General features: G+C 38.2%; 1 protein-coding gene across 1 annotated transcript in view; it reads right to left on the bottom strand.

Annotated features, from left to right (window-relative positions):
* Positions 1 to 2,419, bottom strand: part of mdy (diacylglycerol O-acyltransferase) — a 38,158-nt gene extending 35,739 nt beyond the window's left edge. The window contains exon 1 of the mRNA XM_083139171.1: positions 2,078 to 2,419. Within this exon, the coding sequence (XP_082995297.1) occupies positions 2,078 to 2,208 (131 nt within the window). The 5' untranslated portion in view covers positions 2,209 to 2,419. The remainder of the gene's footprint in view (positions 1 to 2,077) is intronic.
* Positions 2,420 to 17,575: the final 15,156 nt, after the last annotated feature.

Genomic DNA, 17,575 nt, shown 5'->3' with positions numbered 1-17,575 from the left:
TTTATATGATGTAGTACAGGTGGATGTATAATAATTGGCATGAAGTTGGGCAGTGCAATGTGCAACTGCATCCAAGCAGTATATGTTAGTCCACATGCATTAGTATTTTATACAACAAATTAAAAATATATACATGTAAGTACATTCCTGCCTTATTAGTTGCTGTCAAAAAGAACATCCTTTAAAAATTAGATTAAATGTGGCACTCTGTTCATTACTATAGCCTTCGTGCAACAAATCTGTCAAGAAAAAGGCAGGCTGGTGCAGCAAAATTCCAACATTGCCACCTACTGTTGTAAACAATTATCTGGTACTTCAGTTTAGATATGGAGTTGCATAATTTGGTGAAAAGGGGTTCCGCATTGCAAATCCGAACAAAAAATGTGGTTCAAAATGTGTTATCTTTCATGGAGGAAGAAGCACAAGCCTTGTTTCCGCAAATACCTCCTGACCTCGGTGGAGGAATGGTGTGCTACACCAGGGTTCCCTCCCGGGTTCGAATCCTGGTCTGGGCAGGCTTGTAAGAGATGCTTATGTTGTGAAAAAAATGGTTAACAGTTTGATATAGGGAAAACACATTTCTTCAATTTTACAGGAGAAAGTACTTATGGAACTGAGTGTCTGTAGACTTTTGAAAGGTCGTGGAAGTGTATTCTCCCTTCATTCAATTTATTTGGCCGGTAAATCATGTATTTTTCGACATTAATGTCTCTCTGATGCACAAAAGCTCTTGCCTCCATTACCTTCGACTACGTGAACCAAATGTTCCGTGCGTTCGATGATGTAACCTCCGGTTAGTGTTTCCAACCACGCCATTGTCTTGCCAGAACATGACAATTTTAACTATGTTTGCCTAACCTAACAGAACCTAACCGTGCATGGTTCGTGAGGCTATTTGTGAATGGTTTGTGGGGCTATTCGAACCCGGAAAAAAAATACAAAATCAGAAACACGAAAGTAGGAATTTTTCAGTGAAGAGTTGGAAACACTGCATACGCACTGATGATAGACTACGCTAATCAAGATTTGCCCGCCACATTGTGTGTAACACAAACAAAAGAGGAACGAACAATAATTACTCTATATGTGGAAAATTGAAGCTATTTTTGTAAAAAAGCAAAAACCCACCTTAAAGAATGTTTCGGAATGCATAATAGGTAAGTACGAATGTAAAAAATGACTAAATGAACGAGTGAAATGTGTTTTCCCTATATCAAACTGGTACCAAAAAAATATATTGAGAATACTATAGCATATACACATATTGATGCCATCAAAGGGGTAGACGAACGTTTTAACCTAACAACTTTCATTACAAAAATGAGAGGGAAGGAACAGAATATTCTGTGTATATGTTTGTTAAAAAATGCTCTTGGTTATCAGGCATTGTTGTAACAGTTATTGAAAATAGCAATATGTCAGTGTGGTTGCAAACACTGCTTTTAAAGGGCGTAGAGCTCATTGTGAGGGTTGTCACTAACTTCACTGTCAACTCTTAACACTTTCTTCCCAGAGTTCAAGTTGTTGTACGGGACTTACAGTTACACTCCTGTTCAGATAAAAATAATATATTTTAACTATGATGTGTGCCACTTTCATCAATGTACCAACAACTTTGTCAAAAACTATTTTAACATTCATACATGCACATAAGAGGGTACTACTTTCTTACATTGTAGCTCACATTAAATGCATTGTATTTAATACAAATATGACGTTTTAATTGTAAATTCAAGCAAAGTAAAGTCTAAAAATACTTTTGTACGTAATGTTGACCTTCTCTACACAACGATATAGGCCTACATTATTTTCATCGTTTTCAAAACGAAACATTAAAAGTTGATTGATAAGGTACGCAAGTCATGTAAAAGTATTTTTATTGATTTAGCAACGTAGCAAGATTACGATAGTTATTCGTTCCTTTTCGACTGACATACAAAGCAAAAACAATTACGTAATCATACATGTTTCAATCACACGTGCTCAATCAGAACTAGTTGAACAGATGCAACTTACTAATCGAGAATCGTTAGTATAAAAAGGGAGCTCAATAACCATAACCAATATGAAAACTTACGGTTTATCTGGCTGAGATCTCCTTAACTTTTTCTCTTGCATTTGAATTTCCTCAGCACGGGTGACACTTTTACATCGTCGAATTCGCACTTTACTTTCGTCTGACATTAACTCGGATCCTAATGTAGCCATTTTTTCGATCGAATATATACACAGTTTGTATCACAGTTGCTTCGTCAGTTCACAATCGTGTTGTTAATAATTTTGTCTGCGGTGGTGACCTTTCAGCCACGCCTTCTCTTCAATATTCCCGCACAAGTACTCAGGTACACAAAACACACACTACGTTTCGTTGCATCTGTGTCGATTGTGTCGCCTCCCATCTACAACCTGCAAACTGGTTTCATGTGTATCAGAGTTGAGAACTTTACAAAGGTAATTTTTGTTTCCTGTCTGATAAAAAATGTTCTATGCGTGGTCGGAAATGAAACTACTTTTCTTTCACCATGAAGAAAAAACTACACTGCAAGAGTTTGTATCTCGAAAATACTTCAATTACAAGCTCTGCATGTGAAATGGAAACTTAAGTCTTGTACGAGTTGTTGTTTAACGTACGGTAATAATGACATAGATGCCAACCCTGTCCAAACAGCTGATTGTGAAACAGCACTAACGACATCTGTTAGGAAATGACGAAAAGTTTCATATGCAGGAGCAATCGAGCACTGGGGCACTGACATGAGTTAAATCGGTATAAATGCGGCAAAGTAATTCAACAAAAGAAATATTTTATTATTATTGTGTAGCATTTCTAAGTTACTCGCAAGAACATGACAATATTATCGAAGTAAGCTATGCAAATGTTACTGGATGATATTGAACTTGATATCATCTCATCACGCAATGCACTTTGGCGAGAAAATTAGCGATATTTATTGTTTTTTTGTGGTTTGTCAAGAACTGCGTTTTGTTCCCTTAACTATGGAAATGTGGAGGACCATGCCGTCATGCAGTTTCGGAGGTAGCAGAAAAATCGAGGATTGCCAGTCTTGAAAAAAGGAAAAGCAATTGAAAGGCAATAACTTTTTGTGATTAATTGGAATGCAAGAAATAATTGTTTAAATTCCAAGAAGCAAGCTCCAAAAGTTAAACTTATAAATTTTGGCAGTGCTGTGTTTGCAAGTTAAAAACAATGCCCGCCTCATCATATTGATGAAATGTCTTGATTTGGTTTACAATATGTTTACCATAGTAGAAAATTTGGAAACGATAATGCTTTCGAAGGATGCATTGAGTAACAAAGATATTTTTTTTATTTTGGAGTAAGCTACTATCCTCATCATGTGATTTCAAGTTATCTGATATCCATTTTGAATGCAACGGATAATTCGGATCCGAATATCAAGATAGTATAGATGTTATGAAGGATTTGTACAAAATCCGTACAGCGAAGTACAAACATGACCAGGGGCGCCGACTTGGTAAAATTATTGGGGGGCTCTGATCACTGAAATAAATTAATAAATGACTCACTCTCCCTTTTTTAAGCTTTGACTTCAGTGTTTGGAATCTCATAAAAGCCCATGAATTCCTAAAAAAATATTAAAATTTTTATTCACAGTTCGAATGCAGAATATTAATTGTCCACGGATGGATATGTCACAAGTTTCGTCAACCATAATAGCAAAATATTCCCGACTTTTAATATCTGCTACCACGGAGCGCAAAACAGATCTCCCTAATACATAATGATCTCGTTCTGAATGTCATGTGCGAGTCATTTGTAGCCCGAACGTCCCATCCACTACCCTAGTTCATGCACATCGTCTTTTGAAACTCTTTTTAGTAACAATTTTAACAATACGTACTCATAATTACATACTTAGTATATAGTAATAAGTCATGTGTTTTGCTGTCTCTGGTCATAGCCCCCCAAAGTTGATGGTTTAGCGGTCTCAGCCCCCTAAAGTTGATGGTCTAGAACATTTCAAATGTGTATTTAAAGTTAAGTTCATGTTGCACAATTCAGAGTAAACTTTACAAGAGAAGCAAAATAATACATTAGATCCTCTTAAGCAAAATTATTTAGGGGGCTCTGCCCCCACATCGTTAACATTGGGGGGGCTCGAGCCCCCCTAAGCCCCATGGAGTCGGCGCCTATGAACATGACGAATGAAAGAACGTGTCGATAGTTCGTGAAACTAACAAACGATAAAACTGCCCGGATAATAAACACATTCGGATATCCGGACATTTCAGATAATTAGGATAATCAGAATATCCGATATCCGGATTTGGCCATCCTTGGGTGTGGAGCTCCCCAATTTCCTCACGATGGTGGATTGCCACCGGTCCTATACACAGGCCGAAATCTCAGAGACTGAAACCAGGAGGACTCGGACCCATGACGTCCCGCAGTCGCAGGGCCCAAAGCACAGCACGGCCACGGTGATTGCGAAAAATCACCAAACAACCTTAGGAAGGCCACCATAAACTAGTACTTCCGGCTGAAGTTTGGCATTGCAAAACGAGCATACTACCTAAAATTGGGCCCCAATCGTCATGTGTCCATTGATATCACGTACGCGCATGCTAAGTCAGTCAGTTTCTGAGTCAGCAGCCTATTCGTGACATAAACACCATTCCAACTTTCTTACGATATTGCGTCATTTCTTTCTTGACAATAGCTTTATGATACAGTAATCTGTGCACTCTGTGAAGAGAATTATTAATAAAGTTTATGGTGACCTGTTTATGATTATATTCTTTTCTTCATAAAGTAGTTGGTGCCTTGTTAACCTCTCCCGTTCAGGGTACTTGCACCTCTGAAAGAAATTCCAAAATAACCAGCCAACTCGATGTAAGTGCAAGTTGAGCTGTCGATCCACAATCTCTGTACAGAGGGTTTCAGGTTCAAATCCTAAGATAAGATTCGCATCGAGCTACGTTAACCACTCAGTTGGCGTTTTTAACAATTGCTTCACCTTTTCTAATTCCTTATTATCTTAACTCTTATAATGCTACATTTAATATGCGTATAAATTGTTCAATATGCTGCATTGGTGATACGACTGATAGGTCACAAATGTTATAGAAACATTCCAATGTCCGATTTGATAAACATCGTTTGTATACATAAAAAATGGAAGGAGGTAATTGTTTCATATTTCGGTGATCGTTTATATTTTCAGTAGTTGTATATTTTTAAATTGCACTTGGTTGATTGATTTCGTTTATTTTCTTTAACTTTTCTGCCAGTTTTGGCTAATCGCGAAGATGAGGATGAGTGATGATATGATGGCATTTAAATTGAACTTGTTGAATTATTGGTACACCTCATTAGTTTGAGGCTACATGTAGTACAACTGCCTCATTGTTTCCATGTTGAACCATGCAAGCATCCATCATCACCTATTTAGTGATTCAGTGATTTATCCACACGTCCTTTAACACCCACAAAAAATTTCTCAACGCCCCACATACACTTGCACCACCTAAATACAAACTTACACCTCTCAGGTGATTGATTGATTGAGTGGTTGATTTATTTTACTTCTCTTTTGTGCCACTTTTGGCTAATTGCGAAGATGGGGATGAGTGATGATATGATGAAATTGATGAATGGACACTCACAAAGATCCATGCACAGGCGTCGCTCCTCAGGTGAGACCTTCTGGATAAACTCCAGCCCTTCACTGATCCCCCAACTCGACCAAGCATCCCTTCCATCTAGGAATTTCCAGCATTGAGTAACGGAAAACTTCCACGGGGTAGCTTGTTAGAGAGGGTTGTCAGAGTATCATTTTGCACCCGTGATCGAACTCGCAACACTTTCATTGCAAGGCTATAGCACCACCACCACGCTTGGCATTGTGTTACGTTTATTAATATATTGAAATTCCATTTTGTTATAAACTTTTCCACTTTTAATACAAGGAAAAACTTCGGAAATCAGGGGGAAATTTTAGTCACTCATTAAGTTTACGTTCTGCAACGCCTCACGTAAAATCTAATCTTTGGAATTTGTATAACTCATGGAACGATTTATTCTTTGGAATAAGTGTTAGGATATAAAAACATGGAGTTCTGACCCGGCTCATATTCCACTCAATTCTTTGACTTTGTTGTTTTTTTGGATATTCTGATAGAATGTTAATTAACTTTATTTCCGTTATTGACTATCAATGTATTAAATGTATTGCTTTCTTTAATTTAAAATTAATAATACATATTCTCATGGAGGTTCGACTCCTCCCTCCTCTCCTCTAGGTGCACTGTTGCAAGAACTATAAGTAACTTTATTTATAAGTACAATATTATTAACGATATGAATAAATAATCTTTCTGAATCCTGTTAACCTATCCCTTTCGCTCTTTCCAATAATATTTGCAGCAACGGTAGCGTCGTCGCCTTGTAATCAAGGGGTCCAGGCTTCGGTAGCCGGTGAAGGCACATAGTGGTTCGGATCCCACTTTAAACTGTAGGTCCAGTCCCGATTAGCCTTACTGTGCATAAAGTGGACTTAAAACACAAACTCAATCAATCAATCAATTTGCATCAACGGGTTTTCCACTGTAACATTTCATCGGTCATTTCGGTATTTTTGCACTTCAACCTCTACCAACACACTAACGAATTTCTTGTAGTTCTATACCCGGTGGAGGTACATTGCGCAGTGGTTCGGATCCCACAATAAGCTGTAGGTCCAGTCTCGATTAGACTATCTATGCATAACCCCCGTGGTTCTACAGCCCGTAAGAGCCTTGGCCTATCTCCCGACTGCCAGTCTCCCTCCCACAATACTACCTAGAGGTGTGGAGATCTTCAACCATTGGGGTCAGCACTTCGAACCCTCTTCCCCCGTTACATCCGTGACCGAGTTACGCTCATGGCCGTAGGCAGGAAAAATTTTCTTGGGGGGGGGGGGTTACTTATTATTGTTCCCATTGGCGGCGCCAGAAAATGGAATAATAGAAATAATAACAATACTACTTATTTTATAATAATTAAAATTTAATAACAATAATAATTTGGGGATAAACTAGATTATTATTATTATTAATAATAATAATAATAATATTGCTGTCATTATATCATTGAGGAGACTTTTCTACTCAATCCATCAGGTGAGTGAATACACAGCACAACAGTTTTCATATTTATTTTTTTGCATTTCATGCAGTGTGTACTGAAATGCACAATTATTATAGTTTGTTCTTAAATTTTAGACACTTTCAAGAAAAAGCTTTAAAAGTTTTTAGTCATAAACCTTATGTTGTTTGACCAGTCACAAAAAACCTATTTTTTGGAGTTTTGAAAACTGGAATCAGTTACTCTTTGGATTAAATGGTAGAATATTATAAAAAAAGAAACATAACATGGTGCTTGTATTGTAACCTCAATTTTTCAATCTAACGCAGGTATTTGGTTATTCTCCTCGAATATTAACTTAACTTTCTTTCTGTTATTAACAATAAAACTAACAAACATTCTGCTATTTTGTAATTTTCAATAGACTAAACGATGTCGATTCCAAGCAGGGACGGTTCTATGGATCGGTTTGATCCCACTTCCGGACGGTCATATTCTGTGCTAGTAGTATTGTTCCTATGTTTAGCAAACAGCATTATATATACAACCACTATGAACTGTACAAGTATGTGTTTTATAGGACTGCATATAGGTTAAATGTATGTACTCAACCGCTGGGTGAGGGATAGTGAACGTAACGTGTAACAAAGCTGCTAAAGATCCGAGGTTTAAACTCTTATCAAATCAAGGGGGATTTGAAATCCTTATCAAATAGAGAATTTAAAAGTTGGAACGGGAATTTTGGGACAATCATAAGAGAATTTTTAGTCTGACCCAGGAACAACACTGGAAAGAAGACAGCAGAAGTGAAAATGGAGAGGGTCCCAGATGGGCTGCGATTACGAGAATTAAAAGTCTTTGGCTCAAATTTCAGAATTTCAAATGTTTGAAAATTTTAACTCGGTCGTTTCATCATTGTCTGTCTCCCTGTTGCATTTTTGTGAAGCTGCGAATAAATTTTTGAAAATGAGTTACAGATTTTGGTTTCTGAACATCCATTAATCCAACATGCCAGAAGTTTCGGGGGGGGGGGGGGGTTGAACCCTAAAAAAAAAATCCTCTAAATACGGCCATGGACGCTACTCACTCGTAACTCCCCAATTTCCTCACGATGATGGTTGCCGAAAGCCCAGAGACTGAACCTAGGCGGACATAAAATGAACTTAAAACCCAAACTCAAGCGAATTTTTTGCAATGTGACTACTACATCGTCACAACGGCCATTAGTCGAACTCTGCAGACTAGGAGCATAGATAAGCGTATCTGCAGTAAATGTTGGACAGAACCCGGATTCAATGTGGTCAGAAGGCAAGGTAAGGGATTCTTAGTGAATCTTCGGAACTGTCAATCCGTATTTCAGTGTTGCAGGATCGTTACGCAACATTCGTGTAGAAATAGGCCCTGTACCGTAGGACAATGAGTTTCAACACAAGTGATTGAGCGTTTTCCTCCTGTCACTTAGTATCTCCAGCTTCCGGCTACAAGGTCAAAGTTGCTGGCGCTGCGTGACTGAGCGACTTCTCGCCTTGATCTGTGGTAATAAACAGCTTCCACGATAACAATCTTGGGAAGGGGAAGTTGGGGAAACGATCAAGTGTTCATGCCAGTGATGCACGTTGTTCATTCGCTTGTTTTACTTGTATGGCTTCTGTCGTCAACTTCTTCATGACGATATAGAAGGGAGGACTTGACGTGTTCAAACCAGGATTGTTAAAAATCCAAGAATTTTAAATAAATTCAATTCCGGTCCAGGAGAGAAAATCAGCAAGCGTAAATGGCGTAAAGAACATTTTTATCGGTAAAGTATTTCAATTCGGTCCAGGAACCTTTTTTCCGGTTCAATTTCAATATGGTCCAGGTTCCGTATTGAAATGAAACAATACGTAACTTGGACCGAATTTAAATTATGCGAGAAAGAAGGTTCTGGTCCTGATACGGAATCCAATAGAACCCATTAGAATTTATGGACCTTTGACAACCCTGGTTCAAACCCAACCTATTAGTTTATAAACATTTTGCATTCACTTTATAATAGAATATTGAATAACACAAAAAAATAGATGAATAATACAATATTCAAAAGAAGACTGACAATTTAGATATGTTGTATTTTCAAAAGGTTAATGGCGACTCCGGCCTCAAAAGTCAGAAAACTGACTTGGAAAGCCTTGGCCCTCAGAGGGCAGTTGTGCCAAGTAGTTTTAGTTTTAGATGACCTAAAGATGTACACTTACCGGCAATCAAAATTAGACACCTAGATCCTGAAATGCTATCTTACCTTCAAGGCGTTATGTGTCTTGCCTAACTCAATGGCGATAAGTTAATTTTAATATAAAATTTTCAATAGCAAACTTCTACCACCGCCGTAGAGTTAGGCAACGCACATAAAACCGTGCAGGGGAGCGATTATTTCAGGATCTAGGAGTCCCATTTTTATTGTCGATGACTGTACATAGCGGAGATGATTTCTTTTAATTTGAGTTAACATGTTATGATTTTAATATCGAATTCATACATTTCCAGCCCGGAAATTCAAAATTTTAGAAGAATTGTATCTTTAACTCCATCAATATGATTTCCTTCACAATTTCATTAATATATCCAACGATTAAATATTAATGGTAAAAAAAAATTATGGGCATTAGAATTATGTATCAATAGGTTCACACTATTTAGAAATACATTATTATTTAACCGTAACTTCGCTGATAACGCTGTTACTGCTAACAATAACAACAATAGTGATTAAAATGTTAGTATTCTTGGCCGACTCAGAGCTATATACAGAAGGTTGTTTCACGTTGATGGTAACGATTTCGATCAATAGGGAGCAGCACATAGGCACAGCACAGAGCAGCCAGAGCCAGTAGGACGAAAGTGCTGTGTGTTGACTTGCAAAGACGATGGTTGGTGTGTGAGTGAGTGTTTATTAGGCACCAAGAATTCCAGTCTTTTGGGAGGGGTACATCTTTGCCCTTTCCGACGTTGGCTATAGTTATAGACAGATAATTAAACAGTGCCACATGAAAACATTCCATGTGTCAAAGAAGGGCATCAATGCAGTGTTGAATCGCCATAAAGCTTCCACTGTACCTGTTGCTCGAAGCAGTCAAAGTAGGCCTCGGACATATCGGAAGCCCAAGCGTTCCTCCGATATTGTGCGGAAAGTGAGATCCTTGGTGCGATGTGAAAACCCTGCAATGCAAAGAGTGATTGTACAGGCAGTGCAAGGTTTCTTTGCAACTGTAAATCGCATCATAGCCCAAGATTTACAACTTGTACGGAAGCACAAGGCTCAAGTTCATAAGTTGCGTGCCTCACATGTCCAGAAGAGGAAGACCAACAGTCGGAAGCTCCACGAACGCCATCTGGCAGGGGACCGCTGGAAGTATGTGGTGTCCCTGGATGAAGCATTTGTGTATCTGTCGGGTTGTGGTAAAAAAAAGGGTCATCTACTATCGTCCACGTGATGCAAGAGGTCGATCTGAGTGGGTACGTGAATGTACTGAAAGTTTTCCATGCGGGTTCATGGTTGTTGGTGGTTACTGCCATAACGGCAAACTTCCACTGCGCAGAGTGGAAAAAGAGGCTAAAATAAATGCAGCCTATTACCAGACGAATATTTTACAGCCACTTTACAGACATGATATTCCTTCTCTCTATGGCAGTGACACATCTCGTGTTGTCATCCACCAGGACAAGGCTTCCAGTCATACGGCAAAGTCCACGTAGGCATACATGGATCGGATGGCACGTGAAACGGGCATTCATGCAATCCCCTTTACAGACATCCCTGTAAAATCCCCCGATACCTATTCCATGGATTTTTGTGGGTTTCCGTTGTTGAAACGAGCCTTGGGAAGCAGACGGTCCCGCACAATTGAGGGTCTTTGGAAAGCTTGTCAGGAGGAATATGATCGTTTGGACCAATGTGTTCTTCAACGCAGTCTCCTCCAATGGAAACTCCGCTGCAGGGCCATTGCTGCAAGACAGGAGTATCATGTGGAGCACCACCGCTTGTGGTGTCATGGTTTTTCTTAAGGTAAGGTTGGGTCTAACTTTGTTACCATGGACGTGAAACGACCTTCTGTATACGGATATGAGCTTCGCCTTCAAATGATTGTTTTATGAAGAGATACAATTAACTATTATGATAAGAGGCAGATAAACGTAGAATATGGCCCATAAATCCATCATGGACCTGCGTTGACAGCTTTCCAAAGCTCGTTAGATGCTGAATAGATGATAAAATTAAGCAACACCTTCCGACAAAAGATGTCATACCCTTCCACCTTAGAAACGATAAGGCACGCCAATATGTGGATTCATAATTCCTTTCCCACACTTTCAGACTTTTTATGTTACTTTAGGATTGAAATGTCTATATCTTCATCCCTAAAAACAAGATTCTAATATATATACAGGGTGTATCAAAAGTAATTGCGCAAACTGACACATGTGAAAGTACATGATAATAGAAGCAAAAAAGTCTCAGTAAACATGGATCTGCAAACGAGCCGTTTTCGAGATAATCGCGAATGTGTGATTACAAGCCGCAACTGACTTCAGTGTTTGTAAACGTCGTCCTAGCTGGTAAAATACCAATAATACGGTATAAAAAATCAGATCTCATTGCTTTTATTGAACATGCTACTTACTTTAACAAGGAATACAGCACTACTTTAATATGTTCTACGTTACAATTACTGTACACTCGTACCTGTTAAAGGAGGTGTTCAAAATGTCGTCCTTCCATCTGGATGCATTACTGTACGCGATTCCGCATTGAGTTTCGAATTATTTCGAACACCTCCGGATCATTTCGGAATTGGTCACAATGATGTACAATTCTCTGCTCCTGTTCTTCAACTTGTAACCACACATTCGCACACATTATTAGCATTTTACCAACTAGGGCGACGTTTACAAACAATGAAGTCAGTGGCGGCTTGAAATCACACATTAGCGATTATCTCGAAAACAGCTCGTTTTGCAGACCCATGTTTACTGAGACTTTTTTGCTTCTATTATCGTGTACTTTCACCTGTGTCAGTTTGCGCTATTACTTATGAGACACCCTGTATATAAATTGGATATACGTATATGTGTATATATCTATGTATGTTTGTTCCGGCATAACTCTCGAATTCCTGGAGCAACTTCAACCAAACTTGGTACACATATGACTTCAATCTGGAAAGAAATACTGTGAGGGTAAGACACCCCTGGCACCCCTAGGGGTGAGGGTGGGAAGGGGTGACATGTAAAAATAATCGAAAACGACCGATATTAGTGTGGAATCCATAGCTTTCGGGGTCGCTAAGATGAACAGTGACATTCCGGATGCCGTTCAATTTATTTATTCTTCCTCCTGGAGGTGAAACTTAAAATGTTGTTTATAATCAAGTTTTCAGTTAAATTAATATTATAGTGAATTTGTAAAAGATTTTACTTTATAATTTGTATACTGTACTTATACCTTTAACTACCTGTAAATAAAATTAGTTATATTTTACACTATATTTTCCTGTCTAATAGAAGATTGGGATAAATAAATACCCGGCCAACGCTGGCTAATCAGCTAGTAATATATACGATCCTAAGACAATACGATCTATTTTTTTTCTTTATTTGGTTGTTTTTATGGGTGTCCGAAAGAAAATTGGATGTCAGCCTAAAATTACATATTTCAAACAGATAAAATCATTTCAATCACAGTAACTTGTTTAATTATTTAAGGATAAGCCTTCCCCCGGGAGGACGGAGGTTTGGGCTCGACATGATCTCGAGCATTGTGAAGGTGATGTGATGAGCACCACGCTCTTATTTAATTATTACAAGGGACTGATAATTACAAATAAGAATGGCACAGGTCGTCGCAGAAATGCGATAACTTCAAACTAAGGCAGTGTTTTCTGATGGGGCGGCATCGCGGTTTTGGAGTGGAGAAGCCTAACTTACCCTCCTCCCGAAAATATTCCTTGCTTGAATCTTCTTGAAAAAGTCCTGAAATTTAATTGATTCAGTTCAACAATGGCCTACTGATAGCTTCTTGAAAGTGATGAATAGCAAATTCAAGTCATCAGTGCGTTTTTCATATGAAATCCTTTGATAAATGCCACAAAGGCATGATCGTGCTTCAAATCTTTAAATGGAGCAATGTGGATTGTTTTTTTTTTTTTTTTTTTTTTTACTAGTGTGAGAAATATCTGTATACAAGTGTGGGAAAAAGATACATTCGCAAGATCTTATCAAGTCTGAAGTTCAAGTGGAGGGCAATCAAGGTGTACAGGAATTATCGACAAGTACTTGACAACACTATTCTCAAGTGTGTCATTGTACTGCACTTAAAATGGTACGAATGAAAGGGTGATTCTGGGATTCCACCCCCTCTATGATGCCAAGTATAGATGGTGGAATCATGTTAATTTCCATTTTCACCATGGATTAATTTATCCTCCCTTTGCACAATGTAATATTCATGTCTGTAGCACGCAGCGGCGGCGCCAGGATTAATCATCTAGGGGTGCTGAGGGGGTGTGGAATGCAATTTGGGGGTGCGATATTGAAAATAAAGAAAAAGTGAAACATGCATGCATGTTTTAGCAACTAAATCAAACACTAATCAACTTTTAGTAGGCATATATGATAATATGGCAAGGCAATGAAACTGAAGAATACTGGCAACTTCCTTCAGTTTTGCTTCATTTTAGCACAACAATATGTTTAGAAATTTGAAAGGAGTAGCTTGTTCAAGGGATGATATACTACATGGACGACCAGAGGATTTTTCCAAGGAGAGGCAAGACCAACGGTCTCACTTCAACACCTAACATTCAATGCTCAATGTGACGGCATGGCATAATATGACACTGTAAGAGTTAGTGTTTTTGTTGAACATAATAAGTTTTAAAAGGGGTGCTGAAAGGGTTGCGGAAGAAAATGAAGGGGTCCCCTCCCCTGGTAATTGACATTGTTCATTTAAAGATACAAGAAAGCCGAAAGTTTGTTACTCTTATTGTTAAGAACAGAAATAAAGTTCATTTAGTTAGCATTCGAACAGGATAATCAAAGTAAAAATGCATTGGATGGAAAACATTGAGTGAAAAATACAGGAACAAGGTTATATTGTAGCATTTCATCCAAAGAACAAATGGTTCCACAGTTTTCAAAATTCTACAGTTGTAGGTGAGAGGTCACACAACACGCTTTATTAAAAAAAAATCCCCCTAACATTTAAAGCCTTTTCTTGAACGAGACGTGCAAAGGTTAATATCAAAATGTATTTAGATACTAACTGCTTAAAATGCAAAATAAATAATGGAAAACTAGTTGTGCTGGTATACACTCGTTTGGTGGATCGAGTCTCCCCATTTACATAATAATAATAATTATTATTATTATTTCGAATAAAATTTATTTTTGTTAGTTTGTAATATTTATTATTGTATACTAACACTTATAACCGTGGTAATAATACTTATTATTTATCTACTATTCAACTTTTATCATTAGCCCGATCCCCCCTGCAAAAAATTCTGGCGACGCCTATGGCTTTAATGTAGGGTATATGTTTACGTGCATAAATTACTAACTAAAACCCATCTTTGCTGGTGTAAAGTTTTAACATAAATAATGACATTGAAAATATCAAGAGAAAAGCTGTGTTAACCCATGTGTTAATGCATACTTGTGTATAATGCTTTGTTAATTTTTTTCTCAAGTGCATTCCTGATGACATGGGCTCTACACAACCCCTATCCCGAGTAAGTCTCGTCGGTCAGATAATATATTGCAGTACTTTCATGACACTTTGCAGACAGACCTGTACTAGGTTGAAGTTGCGAACTGGCCAAATAACTAATCGCAGACACGCGGATTAGATGTCGAGAATCATTTTTGCATGCCAATGATTTATCCACGCATCTCCAACAGCCACACTAACACTCCCACATTCTATTAACCTCCCAAAAATTTTCATGAAAATATTGATGTTCATTTTGGCACTAAATATGCCTTTATACACCTTCCTAAAAAGACCATTATCCTTCCAGATGAAAATATCTGGATAAATCCCTGTCGTATCATCATTTAAGGTTACTTACAAAACATAAAATGCAGATTCTTAAAGAGTCATATTTTTGTTTTGTATAAGTTCTCCAAAGTAAATGGTGCAGCTTTTCGTTGGCTGACGCCTGGTCATTGCAACGTCTCCCATCTCCTCTGTTTTCTGGCTGTTCAGACCGGAGCCTTAAAGTTGTCCTCACGATGTTGTCAACACTGAATATCTGTGGGCTCCCACCGGGAATCGTACCCGGCACCGCACGCACCAAAGGCAAGACCGCTATTTCGCTTATACGGGAGATCTGTAGACTGTAGACAGTGTGGTATTTGTAGGGTAGGATGGGGGGAATCCCCCCCCCTCTGTATACTTGTGTCCCCCTCTCTGCTTCATAAATTTTATCCCTGGGGGGAATTGTGTTTGGGGGGAAACAAGAAATTATTGGCAATTTAGTTACTTTTCCCCACTTCGCCATTCAATTGCAACATTTTCTGTCAGACAACTGGAAGCTCCATTTGGGTAACACAGATGTGGCCTCAAGCGCTGATCTATTCCTGGAACTGTCAAACAATTGGCCAGGGTTGAAGATTACCTACCCTCTATCCTTTTCTTTGTCCACGGAATTTGGTAGGAAAATGCATATGAAAGTTACAATTTAGTTGTCACGTGACTCGAACTTGTCACCTCAGAACGTCTCAATTTGTATGAGTGGATAAATAGTACACGAAGCTAGCCTACATGGAATTTTTTGACGCAAGCGGTATAGCCCTTTACGAAGTCTTTTTTTTAAAGAACAGTGTGTTTTTATTTTTAATAATGAGTTAGATTTCTTTGTGAAGCTAGAATGTTAGTGGATAAAAGTTAGCATTACGAGTTCCAGACTCTGCCGTATCAGGAATCTGCCTTCAAAATGAACGAAATCTGATAAAGCTGGTGGCAGTGAAGGCTATGTTGATGAAGGGATCGGTTTGAAAATTTGCAAGTGTATCTACACAAGAAGGAGGTAGTAGTCAATTGTTGAGTTTCCTTGTTTGTTGCCCATGAAAGATTTAACAATTACGTGGCCGCTACATTACCTGTCATTGCCCACCTAACAAATTTTCAGAATTAACAAGCTAATAGAACTTGTGTTAAGCTCCGGTCCTGAGATGCAAGTTAATTAGTAATTTTTATAATTTCGCAAATGTAACGGTAAATTAGCAAAGTAGCCTTGGGCGCTATTTTTTTTGTGGTAGAAAACTTTTTGATTCTGCCTCCCCTCAAAAGTTATGCCCAAGTTTGATTGAGGTCCCCAAAAGTTAGATTTCTGGCGGTGGGTGTCAAAATCTCACTTTAAAAACTGTAGGCAAAGTCCCGATTAACTGTTCTGATCATAAAGTGGATTTGGCCATTTCTTTTTGTCAAGATACAAATTTACATCGGCAAATTTTCATCAATTATTAAAAATATGTTTTGTTCAAAGCTTTATTTTTAAAGAGATCAGTGACATAAAACGAAGTGTGGAGTGACCCCATTTACCAATTAAAATTGTCACCTTGTAATAAAGTGGTCCCGGGTTCGATAACCGGTGGAGGCACAGAGTGATTAGGTTCCAACTTCAAAACTGTAGGTCCAGTCCCGATTAGCCTTACTGTGTATCAAGGTGGACTTAAAACACCAAATCAACTTATCACATAATGTATATATATATATATATATATATATATATATATATATATATATATATATATATATATATATAAATACGTACTTACATGTGTAATATATATATACCGGTATATTATATTAATATTATTACATATATATTATATCGGGTCACGCAACAATATATAAGCATTATCTCATGCTGTCTCTAGACAGTCGGTAGAATTTCCCCCTTCTGAAAATTTCGTAAATACCACACTGCTGGTAGTAATAATAATAATAATTCAGAACACAAGATGTATCATTTGCACTGCATAGGTCTTGTTGAACTTCTCGCATGAATAAACTTGTAGTATGGCTTTATCAAAAATGGGTGAACACTTGAAAAGTAAACGTTTTCGCCTCGGTACCATCCCTAGCTGTGGTGATTCGTTAGGGGTGCTGCGAAAATTTATAAATACACATTTGATTCTTTTTTGGTCCATTGAGTGTCTATTGGGGGAGTGCTTTAAAGAACCGACTGCAGGAAATAATTTTGCTATCTTGGAGTCCTTTCTTGAAACTTTTTCAGGATCTGTCACGGATTTGACTTGATTTTTGTTATTTAGCTTCCCTTTTTGTGCCACGTTTTCGGCTATTCTAGACGTCTATAGGTGAGTGATGATATGATGAAATTGATGAAGGGACAATCTCAAAGAACACCCATGCCCAAGCCGAGATTCGAACCCGCGACATCTGGCGTCGTACTGCGCTGTGCTAAC

This window comes from Lepisma saccharinum, chromosome 17 (genome assembly GCF_977018435.1).
Source record: "Lepisma saccharinum chromosome 17, izLepSacc3.1, whole genome shotgun sequence".
Taxonomy (NCBI): domain Eukaryota; kingdom Metazoa; phylum Arthropoda; class Insecta; order Zygentoma; family Lepismatidae; genus Lepisma; species Lepisma saccharinum.
This window is presented reverse-complemented; position numbering and strand designations above follow the sequence as displayed.